At 38.6% G+C, this 17,508-nt stretch overlaps 1 protein-coding gene across 1 annotated transcript in view; it reads left to right on the forward strand.

Annotated features, from left to right (window-relative positions):
* The first annotated feature begins 269 nt into the window (after positions 1–269).
* Positions 270–17,508, forward strand: part of LOC135978333 (rab proteins geranylgeranyltransferase component A 2-like) — a 49,080-nt gene continuing 31,841 nt past the window's right edge. The window contains exons 1-3 of the mRNA XM_065579283.1: positions 270–898; positions 9,670–9,774; positions 13,061–13,124. Of these exons, the coding sequence (XP_065435355.1) occupies positions 822–898; positions 9,670–9,774; positions 13,061–13,124 (246 nt within the window). The 5' untranslated portion in view covers positions 270–821. The remainder of the gene's footprint in view (positions 899–9,669; positions 9,775–13,060; positions 13,125–17,508) is intronic.

Consider the following 17,508-nt stretch of genomic DNA (forward strand, 5'->3'; position numbering starts at 1 on the left):
TTGTTGTTGCTCTACAAGAAAGTGAATGACAGCTGGTATATCTTTTCAGTAAAGAAGGGAATCTTTGATGATGTATAATAGAGAAATAGGCATTTTTTCTTTTAAATAACAGTAGTAGAGATCCTGTTGAGTGTCGCAGAATTGTAAAGAGCCTTATTAAGCTCTTGGTAACAGTTAAAATAAATACTTTTCTCCCCAGGACTTTCTCAGCTTCAAATACAAGTCCTCTAGAGAGAACCTCAAGAATAGCAGGTGCTCTGATCCAAGATAGGAAAGTCCATGTGGTCAAAAGAATATCTGGATTTGGATACTGGTTTCTGTGGGGGATGGAAATCTTTAAAATTAAATTTGCTGTCTTTTTTTATAGTAATCTTTTGATACTCATTTTTAAGTGTTCAACAGCAGCAAAAAATATGGTTTATATTCTAAAACAAGGCTTTTGCAGCAGAACTTGCAACATAGTCTGACTTTGGCCACATTGTAAGAGGTGCTTAACACCCTCCACTTCTAGATCAAGCCCTTTGAGTGTGCTAGTACGTGTGCGCAAAGTGCTATCTGATCTAACGTCTCTGGGCACTAGTAATAATTCAGTTGCATGGTTCTGAATACAGTTTTGAAAGTATATGCTATGGCTCATGTGGTACAGAACGATCTCTCTGATTCTGTGGTTCAGACTTCTATCTCTCAGGATGTTAAATTCTGGTATAGAATTTATAGAAGTAAGCTGTACTTACTTCACTTTCCCTTTCTTATCACCATATAGAAGTTGTTTACAATCAGTCACAATGAATCTCTTTTATTTTTTCTAATATGTTTCTAGGATGTGTGCCGTATTTGGTGGAATCTATTGTCTTCGCCATTCAGTACAGTGCCTTGTAGTGGACAAAGAATCTGGACGGTAAATATAATGCTGTACAAGTAACCTTTATACATAAAACACAGTTAAAAAATGCTGAAGTCGATTTAAAAAAAAATTTCTTCAAAGATCCTCCTTGGTATTAAAAACACATCAACCTTGATTAAAAGTAATTTGTGTATAGGTCCTCCAGAACAAGGAAAGTGGGTCTAGAATATAGAAACTAAATTAATTTCCCTGTGATATTACTACAGCTCCTGATCACCCAAGCTTGGAAGACAAATCATTTCAGCTGCCGGGGGGCTGGTGATGAGTGATGTTAGTTTTCCTTGTGGCCTTACCTACTCTAATTGATTTTCATCAGATGACAACAAAGCCCTCTGTTATTGCATTTTTAAAAATGGAGCTCACCTAAAGACTCATCAGATTAATCTTTGCTGATAATGCATGTCACTCCAAGAGAAAAGACTTTAATGAGTTTTTAGGTAGATTGTTGTCATAAACTATGCTGCCCTCTTATCCTAGGATAAATTTTTTTACAGCAGTATCAGGCCTGCAGGCAGGTTTAAAGTTGAGTGAAGAAAAATTGTCCCACATTTTTTTCCCCCCCAGTGACATTGCTTGCACCTCTGTGGATTGTTATAGTTGCCATTATGTGTGTCTTTTTTTCAAGGATTTAAAAGTCAAAATGGCTGCAAACTGAAACTTGATGATCTAAATCTTGTTCTGAGAGTAAACTTAATTTTAAAAACAAAACAAAAAAAGTCAGAGTATTTTTTCTAAGTTGGATATTTTTAAGTTTATTGGAATGGAAACAAAGTAGTGTAAGTTATTGCTTTAGAGGTGCTGTGCAATATTCAACAGCTGTTGAGTTCTAAGCCAGAGGTATGGCAACTTAGCAGTGGTGGTTGAAGTGATTCCTATAAATGGTTTTTAAAATGTTTTGATTTCTTTTCAGATGAAAGAAGCTGTACATGGAAATTCTTGTTTTTTGTGTTTTGGGATTTTTATTCTTTGGAATTCTTGTTTTGTTTCCGGGTACTTTGTGTGAGCTTTTGTAACTCTGTGTTTTTAAACTGTTGTTCAGTTTCTGTTGACAAATATTTCAGAGTTTGTAAGGAGGCTATTGAAAATCAGTTCTTGTTTGTTAGACAATGTTGATGGGCTTGTGCAATAACATTTTAATAAGGACAATTGTTTAATATGTTAATTGAAATTGACACAACTCACTTGCATGGTTCTCACAGCTAAACTGAACATATTGTGCTTAGATATGCACGTAACACCAATTCTTTGTGGGCCACTGAAATTCTAGGAACATACAGAGTTGCCAGTTTCAGGGCTAACTACTCCACAGTTGATTCAGTAGTACTAATTGCTTAACACAGCAGTTCCCAAGCTTCAGTCCACGGACCACTAGTAATCCACAGAGGGCTGACTGGTCCAGTGGTGCTGATTCTCCTCCTTCTTACCAGCTGATTCTGCATGCCTCCAGGAACTTTCAAATTAAAGCCTTGTGTGCATGTAGAAGCAACTGTAAATGAGGAGGAGAAGCTGACATAGTTATTGCTAAACAAAAGGGTGAAGAGAGGAAACAGAAATCACCTTTGGGGAGCAAAGCCTCCACTGGGGCTATGACTCATAGCCACTAAAAGGAGAGCAGTGTTCAGTGAGACAAGGAATAGATGGCTGGGCAACATGTGATGATAAATGTAATATGTGGTTTCAAAAAGGAGGGGAGATACCTCCTGGTCCACTCCTCTATTAAGATGTGGTGTATTTTGTGAAAAACTTGGAAAACTTTCTTCTTTAACCCATTTATTTGAGATCAGGTCGTCTAGTAATTTCCCCCCCAGTTTTCTGATTTTTGCCCCCACATTTCCTATCCAATTGACCTCTCATCTTTTATATATTCTCCCCATCTCTCTTAATTACTCTCTTAGACTCTGTTGGTGACCTTTTTTCCACACAGTGCAGTTTTTTTTTCTTTCCAGCATGTCCCAAATGCTGTGTGTTATCAGAATTTATCTACCATTGGCGCCATCTTTGCCTCTTTTATGGCCACAACATTCCTCTTATTTGTCTTGCCAATTATTTCTACTATTGTACCTCTCCTGTTTTCTGTATTTTTTTTTTCATGGAAAGAGAATCCATGCAGCATCACACTGCTAAGCATTTCAGACTCTTCTTAGAAACGTGACTCTTGAAGTTACCACTCTTTGCCTGTTAGGTGTGCCCTAAATAATGTGAATAAATAATCTATTCACTTCATCAGAGTTCCTGTGAGTCTTCATACTTCCTATATGTTCTTGGATTAGCCCATTTGCCTAATTAACTAGCCCACTCATGGCATTTTAGGGCATCTGCTCCTATTTTCACTGACCGTCTTTAACAGATTCCTTCTTCCTGAAATAATTCACCTTTGAACAGTCATTTAATTACTGTTATCTGAAGCTTTATATGAAAATATTGCATAAAGTCCAGCTGCCCAAAATGTGGTTACCTGCATCTTCCATGGTTTGGGCAATCATGAACACATTAAGCCCATGTTCCAAGCCCTTTCCTGGCTACCAGGCTTCCAATGCCAGTTTTAAGGTCTTCATCCTAATTTTCAAAGCCATCAGTTGACAAGTCCAGGCAATATTAAAAATAAAAACTAAATTTCAATCTATGAACAAGTGAGACAGTGTAAAAGACGGGGACAAAGCTTTCTTGGTTGACAGAATACAGCTATGCAACAAACTTCCAGAGAAGGTTAGGTGAATCCAGAACCTGACCATCTAAAGGAAATGGTGCAAAGCCTTTCTTTTGTGACACAGCCATTCTAGAGCATTCAAGAATGCCACTCTCAAAGCTAGGACCCCTTTCTGAATCTCCCTCAAGAAATTTCCCTTTTCTCTGCTAAATTTTCACATTTGGCATTTTTGTTCTTTTGATTTGAGTTACATGTGTCTTCCACTTTGAGCTACCTGTCACTGCTATTAAAAGTTTAGTTTAGGGCTTCAGTATCACGTAGTATAAACATACAGTGTATATTGTATACCAGCATTTCTAGTTTACTATCATTCCAAGCATTTCCAGATAGTTCATGAGTATTTTCATTTTCAAATAATTGGCTTTGGATCACATCTCTACTAGCATACAAACACCTTTGTATTCATCCGAATGAGTATAGTCTAACATTTGAGGCACACATCCAGAAGATAGATAGTGATCTATGTGTGGCAGATTTTGTAATGGATACAAGCTGATCAAAAGAAGTTGTATAACTCCCCTACGAGTTAGTGCAAGTTCACCAACAAAGTGGCCACTCAAAGAACAAGGAATAAAATAGACTTGTCCTTGAAGTTTAATAAAGTGATTTTATTTGCTGGTTGGCTATCGTCTGACATGGCCAACAGCTCAGAAAGTTTGTATGAATAACAAAGTTGGTCCTGTTTGTCACAGTGGTTTAAGGATACACATGAGGAGCCTCTCTATCACTAAAACAAGTTTTCAGGCCACTACCCACCTTCTCTGAAGCACATCTAACATCTTATCAGTGCAGGACAGATAAGGATCAATACTCCCTTCCACAGTACCCAATGAAATTCCATCTTCACTAGATTATTGTCCATATCTTATATCATAGAATGGCTTTCTGGAATGTAATTGTTAATAATAGCCCTTTACATGTAGTTCGTCGTATATGAACCATTATTATAATATGCAAAGAAGAGGTTATAGAAAGCTGGAATCTTTTATATCTAGCTGTTCCAAGACTTGAATAATGCAACTAAAAGTTTTTTCACTGTAGCTATGTATCTTTGTTTGAACAGGTGTTGTATAAATAAGTAATTCTGCTTCAATTAAACGTAAAGAAAGGAAGGAAAAAAGCTGAAAAGTTTACATAAACAAGCAACCTAATGTAAATCACCAATTTTAAAAAAGGTTTAATTAGTTAAGATACCATGTTGCTAGATACTATAAACTTGACATAACTCTGGTGTTGTGTGTTAGCAAACTGAAAGAGCATCATGCTGTTTGCCCTAACGGAAATGCAAATTGAATTTCATTACTATTATCCTTTTAGTGTCTTTTGCTTTTAATTCCTGTATGCTTAGCAGAGATTGCTCATTTAGCTTAATTTGGTAAGATTTAAGGTATTTTAATTCACATCAAGTATATTTCAAGTATGGTTACATTAAAAATAATTGCTAACATTTTATGTTGAGCCTACTTTAAATGTGTTTCTTCTAAAATAATTCTGGCCCAAAAACTGAAAAGATGTGACAAATGTAAATTTATATTTCTATAATAAAAAGATATAGCAAACACATAGTAATTTACATATCTTTCCTGAAATATTGCATAGTGGCTTTGTCAGTGCTGGTAAGTCCATTTCAAGGATGTCGCCCTTAGTCCATTAGTTTGGATAATGAGCCCTATAAAGTACATTTATAACTCATGGCACTGCAAGGAGATGGATTCTAATTTTCATCCTTTTATCTAGACACATTGAAAGAAGGTCAATGGAGGGTTCTGTATGATTCATTGTCCCAACACATATCAGATGACAGAGACCTGATAATGTCAGTGCATAAGTGTTTTCCTTATTTGGTAGCAGCACTAGAAAGAAATCTTCTCATGATCATCCTTTGAAGTGAAGTGGAAACTGATATTAAAAGAAGCAAGAAGCACTATCTTTTTTTCTGTTTAAAGCCTTATCAGACATATGACTTGATAGCTATTCCTGAACAAAGGAGAGAAAACAACACTTAACAGGAAAATAAAAAGCCTATATAGTTGCTTTTGCTGGCTTTGAGTGATGCAACATGACATTTAATCAACCTTTCCCCCTCCAGAATGTTTGGGGGGGATGGGGGAAACTTGTTTCATAAACAATATAAAAGGTTATAATTAGATATGAATGTGCCAGCTTGACTTGCTTGTTTATTAGCAGTATTTAAATGAGTGCTCTAGAGTGAAATTAGTTCAGCTCACATTTAAAAAAAATAGAAGTAACAAGTGAAATACTTGTTGAGTAGAACGATTTACATTATATGCATATGGTATTTCATGTTTAAACTTGATAATAAAATATTAAACATTTATTTAAAATATGTAATTTTAATATTTAATATATTTAAATGGACTATGTGCACTGAAACTGTTGAATTTAGACAGTTAGAATGTTAGACAGGTGGTTTGCAAATCGCACATTGTCCATTATTATGAAACTAATATTTAGATTTTACAACTTTTTTATACCCTTGTCACTATTAAGTTCTTGCTACCATTCCGACTAAGTCATGAGTCTATTCTATCCGTATTTCTCTTCTGACTCTCATTTCAAGCACCGACTTTCCATAGAAAGTTGGGGTGAAATCCTGGTCTCACTGAAGACAATGCCAGCCCTACCATCTACTTAAATAGGGACAGGATTTCATCTTTTGTGGGCTTTTTAGGTTTGTTTACTGTAAGAAAACTGACTAACTAATGTTATAGAAAATGTTTATGCTTACTTTATAATCAGATATTTTATTGGTAGATGAGTAATACATTCTGGAGTGTGCTCCTTTGAGGCAACTGATTTGTGTCACTTATTTGGGTAGCCGATTCAAAAAGGCTTCACTCTTCTAAGTGGGAGATGTTTTGCATGTCAGCCAAAAAGTTCAGCGAAAAAGTGTTCAATGTTTTTATATAGAAAATGATCTGACATTATAGAAAGCCTTAAAAATCCTTTTGAGAATCCAGTATTAAACCTTAAAGATCTTTGTGACATTAAAAAAAAAATAGCCCCAAAGGAAGAAACTGTAGAATGTATATCCTACTTGAAGTTGAACTAAGAACAGCAGTCATTAAGAAGGGTATCCTCTGAAATTGTAGTCTTGTCCAATATGTTCAGCTTCTCAGCTTTGGGAAAATATAAACAAACATGGCTTCAAAGCATGTCAGCTGGTCAGTAGTGGCAAGTTTTAATTATTGCCCTTAGCAAACATGTTTAATTTGTTTCTAACAATGTTTTAATCTTTAGTTGCTAAGTGTAACTATTTTGTTTTTATTCTTCAAGTGATGGTCTTTATGTGTATTCCATACTTGGGTATGCATGCGCCTAAGTTCAGATTTTTTTTTTACAGGAAGTGTCCATTGACCCATACATGCACCGTAGCTTTATTTGTACTGTGAACCAAAGGCATCAAGGGTGATGCACGAGAACACCTCTCCAGTTCCTTCTTACCACTGCATGGTCTGAGTCAGAATCTTTGGTGCCCTCAGCTCCTTTCTATTGCAACATTTCTGTAAATATATTGTATATAGTTTGTTTTGCTGGCTTTATAGTATAGTGTGATCTTCAGTCATCCTGTCACACCTAGATTTTTTTCAAGGGACTTCTTGGATCCTTTCCACCACTGATGAAATTCGCACCTTAGTGGGACCTTAATTTCATTCTGTTGTCTCTCATCAGACCTCCCTTTGAGCCTCTGGTCACGTGTTCTATGGCCCATCTGTCTAGGAAGGTGACCTTTCTAATCACTGTAACATCAGCCAGAAGTGTCAGTGAGCTGGGAGCTCTCATGGCAGACCTTCCATATACTATCTTTTATAAGGAAAAGGCCTTGTTATGCAGCCACCCCGGATTCATCCCTAAAGTAGTGTTTGAGTTTCATGAGTCAAACCATCAACTTGTTAGTATTTTTTCCTAAACCTCATGCCTCGGATGAAGAGAGGAGCCTGCATTCTCTGGATGTCCAAAGGGCTTTGGTCTTTTATCTAAAAAGAACAAGAGGCATTAGAAAAATACCTAAACCACATGTTTCCGTAGCAGAGAGATCAAAGAGTCAAGTTATATCTGCTCAGACTTTCGAAATAGATTTCTGGTTGTATTATCCTTTACTAACTAGATCACATGCCCCCTCAGAGGGTGTGAGGGCTCATTCCAGAAGGGCACAAACAGGCTCTGCTGCATCTCTGAGAGACATACCCCTAGTAGAGGTAAGTAGAGCAACCATCTGGAGATCCTCGAATATCTTCACAAGACATTATGCTTGGGTCCTGTTGTCCACTGTGTATATAGCTGTGGGGACTGCATTATTACAGTCAGCTGTCGCTTCTGCTTCCTCACACTCACCATCAGTTTGTCGACTGTTTTTTAATCTCCCGCATGTGGAATATACATAGGGACCATCACTTGAAGAAGAAATGGAGGTTACTTACCTGTAACTAGAGGTTCTTCGATATGTGTGGTGTCTATTTGTATGCCGACACATCCCCTCTGCCATGGATTGTTTGGACTCACGGTAAGAATAGGAACTGGAGAGGCAGTGGCCTGCCTCACCCTTTATGTGCTCGGTTTGGAGCACAAGTAGAGCTATGGTGCATTTGCAGTGCATGTGTACTAATGTGTGGAACACAGACAGGGACCACACATCTCAAACTTCCAGTTACAGGTAAATAACCTCTAATTCTTTGAGATCCTTTTTCTCTGCTTGTATAATATTTCAATAAAATAGCTAAACTTCAGCGCATATTCCCCACCATTTTAGCTTTCTGTACTAGTATTCTTGTTACATATTTTGGTTTTTGGACTCAGTTTTCAGCCTTGATAAGTAAAGAAACATTACTTTGTTGCATTGTACTTTAACAGAAGATATGAAGGATTATTATAACCTCAAATATTTCCAGACAATAGTATCACAATTTTTTTATATAGATAGCAGCAGTTTTTTTACTTAGTAAATGAGTGAATGGCTACCTTGAAGACTAACACCAATGACATTTCCTAGAAAATAACTAGTGTGGAAGTATTTCACAAAAAGGTAGTTAGACCGTATTTCATAGAGGCTGAATCTGTGTTGTGCCTTCAAAGGGATCCCAGGTCTTAGTTATAAATTATTATTTAATTTGTCATTATTTTTATATTCTAGTAGCATCTACATGCCACAGTCAAAATCAGAACTTATGCACATATCCTACATGCTGGTACCAGTATAGACAAGGCCTTAGAGAAGTTCTTAATATTAGATTTTCAAACATTTGCCTGAAGCAAACTTAAAATAATTTTTTTACCTTTTAAAACTCTTATATTTTGTCTTTAAAAGAGTATTATCTATCATGACCATTGTTCTGCTCTTAGAACAACATGATCTATTGTGCTTTGTCAATACAACTAAAGAGTTAGATCACAAATGCTTTGTAGAATCATAGACAGTAGGGCCAGAAAAGATCACTTGGATCACTCAGTTTATCCCTTCTCACAACCCCATATTTCTCAAGACTACTCCCTTACAACAGTCAAACTTTCTTTCTTTCTAACTTGTCATTAAAGCTTTATTACTATAGTAACCTTGTCCTTGCTTTGATAAAGGGTACCAATGGAAAACTAAGCGTGGTGATACGGGTTTGGACACGTAGTAAGAGTAGGAACTGGAGGTTCCTTATAGGAAATCATTCTAAGTTTCACTTTTTCAGTTATCACCGTCTGCAGTTGCCATAAAGAGCCAGGGTTAGCAATGTGGATGTAATGCATGATTTTTGTTTGTGAAATGATTATATAATGCTCTAATACTATTTTTGGTATAATTTAGAACAAAGAACTGCATGCACTACATTATGTTTCTCTTTTCTTGTAAGGTCGTGTTATAAGTAATCAGATTTGTGCTAAGGAGTCATTTCTAGCTGTTTATAAGTAAAATACATAGCATTTATTACTAATTGTTGGAAACACAGTTGAATCCCTCAAAAAATGTTCAACTTAATGAGCCTAACAAATTACTTATAAAAATTATATCATGAAATTAATCTCTTCCTATTGTGTCGTGCTTCTTTTACAGATGTAAAGCACTCATAGATCATTTTGGGCAAAGAATAAGTGCTAACTATTTTGTGGTGGAAGACAGTTACCTTTCAGAGAAAACTTGCACAAATGTGTGCTACAGGTAAATATTGAGCAAGAAGCATAGTAAATGCTATTTTTTAAAAACCTCCAATATATAAAATATGTTGCAAATGAAACTTCACAACTTGATGCAGAGGGCAGCCTCATGGTAATATAGCCTAATCTCTTGTGTGCATATTATAGAGGGCACTATGCACCCTATATTCAGCTCCCCTAGTATTTTCATTATACATTTTTTTTCTGAAGGGTATTTTTTTTTTTGAAGAACTCTTAACATTTCTGTTCATGCAGCAGGAATTTAGTATTTGTCAGGGGGATATTAATTGGTTTAGAGTGGTGCCTGTTGTTCAGATTTGGATGAGTGTTGAAAATCATCACTTTTTTCCGTGTTGCTGATCAGAGTTCATTACTAGCTTCTTGTCACAAGGAAGAAAAAAAAAAGTCGTTCCATTAGCTTTGCACATATACTGCCCTTATGTATTCAATGTGTTCCAGATGGGGGACAGGCAAAATGTATCGGGTACAATATCAGATTGACACAGTCAGTAGGGGAATTAAGACTTGAGTTCATGATCTCCTGGTTCCCAGCCCAGTGCACCTTTTTTTAGGCTGGAGTCTTTGCCAGAGTGTTTTGAACATATAAATTGCTATAAAAATGCTAAGTAAGAGACTTGATAAAAAAAATTATCTGTTCTACAGGAAATACCAATATTTTGACATTTGTTTTCATCTCAGATTTGTTTTGAGTTAATAGTAATCTCTGTATCCAGCTGAGTTGTCATGATGTTTCATGGGAATTGTAGTTCCAGGTCTCTTATGCCCCATTTCTCCTCTGTAGGCCTTGTTCCCTGGCAAAACTATATCTTGCATCATATACTGTCATCTCTCCTTGTGGTCAAGCTGCCATCATGCTTTGCTTTTTGTTTCAATTTTCCCAATGGAAAGTTCTTTCAAAAAATTATATTTCCCTGTGGAAAATGACAATGTAGATAGAACCCCATTTTCTGGAGGGGAGATATTTATTTGACAGTTTTCAACCAGCCGTGCTAAGGACTCTGGAAAATCAGGCCATGTGTCTCAAATTGGGGTATGTCGAAAATTAGGTGCCCAAATTAGTGGAGATATTTTGCAAATTCTGGCTTTAATTTCCCTATGCTTCAGTTTTCCATTGTGAAACCTCTCCCAAGCTCACGCCGGTGTTGTGAAGATGTGTGTTAGGCTCACATATTACAGTAATTAGTACTGTAGGAAAAAGAACAGGAGTACTTGTGGCACCTTAGAGACTAACAAATTTATTAGAGCATAAGCTTTCGTGGACTACAGCCCACTTCTTCGGATGTAGGAAAGAAGATGAGAAAAATACTTGTCCTTTGTTTCATGCAGCATTTGGATGGTGTACAGTAAATAAGGAATGGGGGCATACTTTGAGGATAAAAATAAATATTGAATACCTCAGTCCCTGAGCACCGTTTATCCTGTGCAGTGATGTCTATCTCTATATTTGTGTACAGACACACATGGGTTTGTTTGTGGTGGAAAACTTGCTTTTCAAATTGAAAGTGATTGACAATATAGCTTGAGGCAGTAGTGCCCACCTGGGGTCGCTCTTCCAATCCAAACACCAATAGTTTTCTCTACAAACTTAAAAACATCAGTCTTTGTTGTTACTTCCTTTTTAAGGTATTTTTTTACCCTAAATATGTTGTAGATGCAGTTACAGTTCTTCCTTTTGAGATTTTTCTTGTTTAGCTCACATCTTCATATGATGCTGGCAGCCAGCAAGAATTCCGTAGCCTTATTGGTAGCGATCGTTGCATCATTTCCCTCCCTCCCTCCCCCCCAAAAAAAATTCTTTCAGAACATTGTTTCGGGGAGCCTTTTGGTGCTCCTGGTGTAGTATTTAAAAGTAACATTATTCTTGTACCATTTTTGCTTTATGTACCATGGCTTTTGTTGCTGAATAGCCTGACCAAGTAGCACAAGAGCCAGGAAGCTTGACCCAGATGCTGCAGAAAGTGCAATAAATAGAAATGTCTCAAATATACAGTTTTTAGGCATTGAATACGATTCATCGAGGCCATGTGATTTTTGTAATTTATATGATGAGTTGCATGTTTCTAAAATTAAAAATTTTTTCTTGTTCATTTCCTTTTTCCTACTGAATGCATATGAAATGTGTCAGTAATATAGGTATTTGTGCATAAAAATATAAAATTGCCTCAAAATGCTATTTATTTTATAACCAGAATGTTATAGAATCTCTGCAATGTAGAATTATATAATATTCTGGTTACAAAATATTTTTATTCATTTAATAGAAGCTGAAGCCTTGGTCTTGCAGTCTTTTACTTGCATTAGTGCTTTTATTTTGGTAATGGCTATAGTGCATTAATTGAGGTTGTAGAAGTGGGCCTACTTCGTAACACAAAATATGTAATTAATAATGTGTAATCATCAGGGCCGGTGCAAGGAAGTTTCGTGCCCTAGGTGAAACTTCCACCTTGCACCCCCCCACAGCCCCGCGGCAGCTCCCCCCCCGCCCTGAGGCGTTCCGCCCCCTCCCTCCCCCCGGGGAGCCATGAGGCAGCTCCCCATCCCAGCTCACCTCTGCTCCACCTCCTCCCCGAGCACGCTACCCCCACTCTAATTCTCCTCCCCTCCCAGGATTGCGGTGCCAAACAGCTGATTGGCGCCGCAAACCTGGGAGGTGGGAGCAGTGAAGCAGCAACGGCGTGCTTGGGGAGGGGGCGTAGCAGAGGTGAGCTGGGCTGGGGAGCCCTGCGGCAGCTCCGCCCCCACCCCCCAACACTTTGGGGCACCCCCCCCCCGTGGCAGCTCCCCAGCCCGGGGAGCCATGTGGCAGCTCCCTGTGGCAGCTCCCCACCCCAGCTCACCTCTGCTCCACCTTCTCCCCGAGTATGCCGCCCCTGCTCTAATTCTCCTCCCTTCCCAGGATTGCGGCGCCAAACAGCTGATTGGTGCCGCAAGCCTGGGAGGTGGGAGAAGTGGAGCAGCTGCTGCGCTGGGAGAGGGAGTCTGAGCCGCACGTGTCAGCGTGCCGCCGGCAGCCCAGCCCAGGTACGCTGTAAAAAAAAAATTGAGGGCACCGCTTTTTGGCGCCCCCAAATCTAGGCGCCCTAGGCAACCGCCTAGTTTGCCTTAATGGTAGCACCGGCCCTGGTAATAATGATAGCTAGCTTATATTTAAGTAACAAAAATAATTTGCCACAGTGGTAATATTGTAACTAAATTATTTTCAAAAGGCCTGAATCCAAATAGCTGTTTTCTCTCTTGTTAAGTATCATAATTGCTTTATTTAATTGTAGGCAGATCTCAAGAGCAGTGCTCATTACAGATCAGTCCATACTAAAGACAGATTCAGACCAGCAGGTATGTATCAATGCCGTATTTGTAATCTTTTTAAATAGTTGTATATGATCAACTTAAACTTCTGTGAAGAATTAATTTGTATTTTTGTTTCTATTTGAATCTAGCTTTCCAGTTAATTGGTTCTATTGATATTATCTTAATCCCATTTTTTCTCCTTAAAGTAGCAAATTAAATGTAAAATCAGTCAAAATGGAAAACTACTAGCTAGCAATGGGACTGGCATATTTTTGTGTTTGTTAATAGTCACTCTGACACCTTTTGTTAGTAGTCTCAGAGAAACCAAGAATTGAATCAGAATTGAGACTAAACATCAAGCTTATCCCTATGAGAGGTTCCTCTAGGCCAAGACTGGTGTTTATTTGTGGAGCTATTTGAGGAAGCTTGCATAGTCCTTGGCACTGTTAATCTGGTGCCTTTCATGATCTGTTCACTCAGGGTATATTTACACTGCAATTAGGCACTCGCAGATAGCCTTTGCCAGCTGACTTGGACTTGCAGGGCTGGGGCTGCAGAGCTGTTTGGTTGCAGTGCAGACATTTGGGCTTGGGCTGCAGTCCAAGCTATAGAACCCTCCCACCTCACAGGGTCCTAGAGCATGAATGTCTGCGCTGCCATTGAACAGCTCCTCTGCCTGAGCCCTGTGAGCCTGAGTCAGCCATAGGTTTTTAATTGCAGTGTAGACATACCCTTAATGTTTAAGGGGAATTTTTTTTTAAATAGCATAATATATTTAGTTTAAATCAGATACTGTATACTAGTGCTTCTCAACCCATAGAGTGCAACTTGCAGATTGGTCACATGGGATGCTCACTGAATCAAATCCCCAGGGTTGAAGCAAAATTGGTAGAACCATGTAGCTAGAACCCAATGGAAGGCAGAAAGGAGTGACTTTCTCCCTCGTCCATCCTGCTGCTCCTCTGTTCCCAAATCTAATCACAGTGCAGCCTTTAACTCACCTGCACAGTGGTCAGCTCTGGGGAAGGTGAAGCAGCAATTCTAGAAGCTGTGGCGCCAGCTTCACAGCCTCTTGCAGCAGCTGTGCCCAGAGTTAAGTGTTACATAAGTGGAATATAGGAGAGAAGAGAAGCATCCACAAAGCCAGTTATTACCTGCAGTCACAGGAACATAGGTATTAGACCCAGGTCCACAGAATCCAGTATCTTACCTGTGACAGTAGCCAGCACCAAATCCTGCATAGGAAAGCGAAAGAGAACCTGCAGTAGACAGATGTGGGATAACACTGCTCTACAGCCAAAATGCTTCTGAAATAAATGTAGTCAAACTTTACTAATTCTGGGTCACTGAGAACGAAAATGATGCTTAAAATTGTTGATTGGCTCTAGTTTTCAAGATATGCTATTGGGTCAGTACATACGACCCTTGACTTGGGAAGGGCAGAGGATAAGTGAATTATAAAGGGAAGGGATCTCAGTTTAAACCAGAAATGACTAAAATACACCTTTGACTAGATCTATGAATAAATCTATGACTGGGTTTGGACAGTACTTGCTTTTTAGGCGAAACAATGAATGATGCAATCTGAAGCTGGTAGTGCATCATACATGATATGAATTGCATCATGTTATTCCTAGAAGTCATGGATGATGCAATCATAACGAAGCTTACATCACTCTGCTGAACAAATTGCCCTATATCAGCTCTAGAAATCATACAGTGTCGTGCTCTCTTATTTGTCCGTGTTTGATTTTGCAAAGGGACACATTTCTGTTTAGCCAAAGTGAGCAGAGATGCCTTGTACTTGTGTGAACATTGCAGATAACTTCTGCTATATTTGTGGTGAAGTGACTTTTGCATCACAAAAGTGCAGAATAACCACTATGGTTAAGAAAGCCTATCACCTTTATTTTGGCTGCAAAATTGGAGATCAGGACAAGAGGTGGGCCCCACACATGTGCTGCACCACTTGTGCAACAAATCTTGGCCAGTGGTTGAACAGGAAAAGGAAATTTATTCCTTTTGCAGTGCCAATGATTTGGAGAGAGCCAACAGATCATACCAGCAATTGTTACTTCTGCATGGTGCCTCCAGTTGGGAAAGGTGTGTCAAAGAAGAAAAAGTGGACTGGGCATTATCCAAACATTCCATCAGCTATACGCCCAGTACCCCACGGAGGAGGACTGCCGGTTCCTGATGCACCAGAATCATTCTCACTTGAGTCAGACGAGGAAGAGGATGAAACTTCTGGTCCTGAACCATCAATGTCACAGGACCCGCATTTTCTCCCATCCTCCTCCTCTGAACCACACCTCCTAACACAAGGTGAACTGAATGACCTTGTCAGGGATTTGGAACTACCCAAGAGTAAGGCAGAGCTGTTGGGCTCAGGCTACAGCAGTGGAATCTCCTGGCAGGTGATGTTAGGGTTTCCATGTTCCGTGACCGTCAAAAGGATCTTGTCCCATTCTTCTTCATGGAAGGTGATCTTGTAGCCTGCAACAACATCAATGGTGTGATGGCAGCCCTCAACATCGTTCACGATCCAGATGAGTGGAGACTGTTCATTGAGTCATCGAAGACGAGTCTTAAAGCTGTTTTACTGCATAATGGCAATGTTTTGCCATCAATTCCAGTTGGTCATGCAGTCCATATGAAGGAAACCTATGACAACATGAAACAACTTTTGAGGTGCATAAACGATGACCAACATCAGTGGCAGCTTTGTGGCCATTTGAAGGTTGTTGCTCTCTTGCTTGGTCTGCAGACTGGATACACAAAGTACTGCTGTTTTCTCTGCAAATGGGATAGTCGTGCAAGAGATTCCCACTACATCAAGAAAGATTGGCCACTCCGACAGTCATTGGAGCCTGGGAGGAAAAGTGTTCAGCATCCACCACTTGTTGAATCAAGGAAGATTTTGTTACCACTCTTACACATCAAGCTGGGTCTGATGAAGAACTTTGTCAAGGCCATTGACAAAACACAAGCAGCTTTCAAGTACCTCCGTGGAAAATTTCCAAAGTTAAGTGAAGCTAAGATAAAGGAAGGTGTCTTTGTTGGTCCTCAGATTCGTGAACTTCTTCGAGATGATGCATTTGACCATGCACTGCGTGGCAAGGAAAAGACGTCATGGAAAGCCTTCCAGTTAGTGGCAATAAATTTTCTCGGAAACAACAAGGCAGACAATTACAGGTTGTTGGTGGAAAACCTCCTCAAGGCATACGAAAGCCTTGGTTGCAACATGTCACTAAAGATACATTTTTTGCACTCTCATCTAGATTTTTTTCCACCGAACTGCGGAGCAGTGAGCGACGAGCACGGTGAGCGATTTCACCAGGACATTGCAACAATGGAGAAACGCTATCAGGGCAAATGGAGCCCATCAATGCTTGCAGACTATTGCTGGGCAGTGACGAGAGATGCTCCAGTTAATGAATACAAGAGACAAGCCAAGAAGCGCCGAGTACACACTGAATAGGACTAAACTATGTACATAATAGTTTTTTGCCTTTTGTTTTATAATAAATTTTATTTATATAACCCTTTTGCTGATTTTTAAAGTGTTACATAAACAGGACAGGTGAAATATTATCATGTAAAGCAACCATAAACACATGAAAAGATCTAGGTTTACAATTTATGATTAAAACTCTACTATCTACACAATATACATAGACATAAAATGTAAAAACTTAAATACCTTAGAAACAGTAGCCAATCAGTTGTTTTAATTGTCATATTTGAATTCAGCACATCAAAATACATAATAAATAGCACATTTTATCTCTGAAGCAGACGACTTCTCAAAAATTGTAGACCAGTGTAATCTGTCCATCAGGGAAGTCTCATTCTAATCCATAATAATGATTGGCCACAAAGCATGAAGGTTTTTTTATATCCCTTCCAAAACTTTTAAATGTTGACTATTATAACTCAGATATTTTTATTATCCATATAAATATACAGTCCTCTATTGTGCTAAGTTCTTTGTGGAATTTACTGCCAATCTGTCTACTGTGTGGTTAAAACATTTCCTTTATCCTTCAATTAAGTTAAATGTCCACATGCTCTTCTGTTATGAGAAAGGGAGAATCTAAGTTCCTATCATTTTTCTCTACATCATTCATTTTGTGTGCATGTTATTTTATAGACTCCCAGTTCTTCCAACTGTTCTCACAACCAACTGCTGCCCATATAGAATCAAGACTCCACTAGACACTTGGCTTCCCCACTTATTTCCATCCTCATGAACCAATGGCAGTTTCAAAATTCAAAGGGTTGTGTTTATGTCAGTTGTGGCAAGAAAATAGTTAGGTTTGTTAGATTCCATGTGGGAAAAGGTTAAGAAACATTTTTCTAAAAATGGCTACAGTGTTGATTTTTTTTTTATTATTATTGTACATCTTGTCCTGCAGACCTTACTAGC

Source organism: Chrysemys picta, unplaced genomic scaffold, assembly GCF_011386835.1.
Source record: "Chrysemys picta bellii isolate R12L10 unplaced genomic scaffold, ASM1138683v2 scaf216, whole genome shotgun sequence".
In the NCBI taxonomy this organism is placed as follows: domain Eukaryota; kingdom Metazoa; phylum Chordata; order Testudines; family Emydidae; genus Chrysemys; species Chrysemys picta.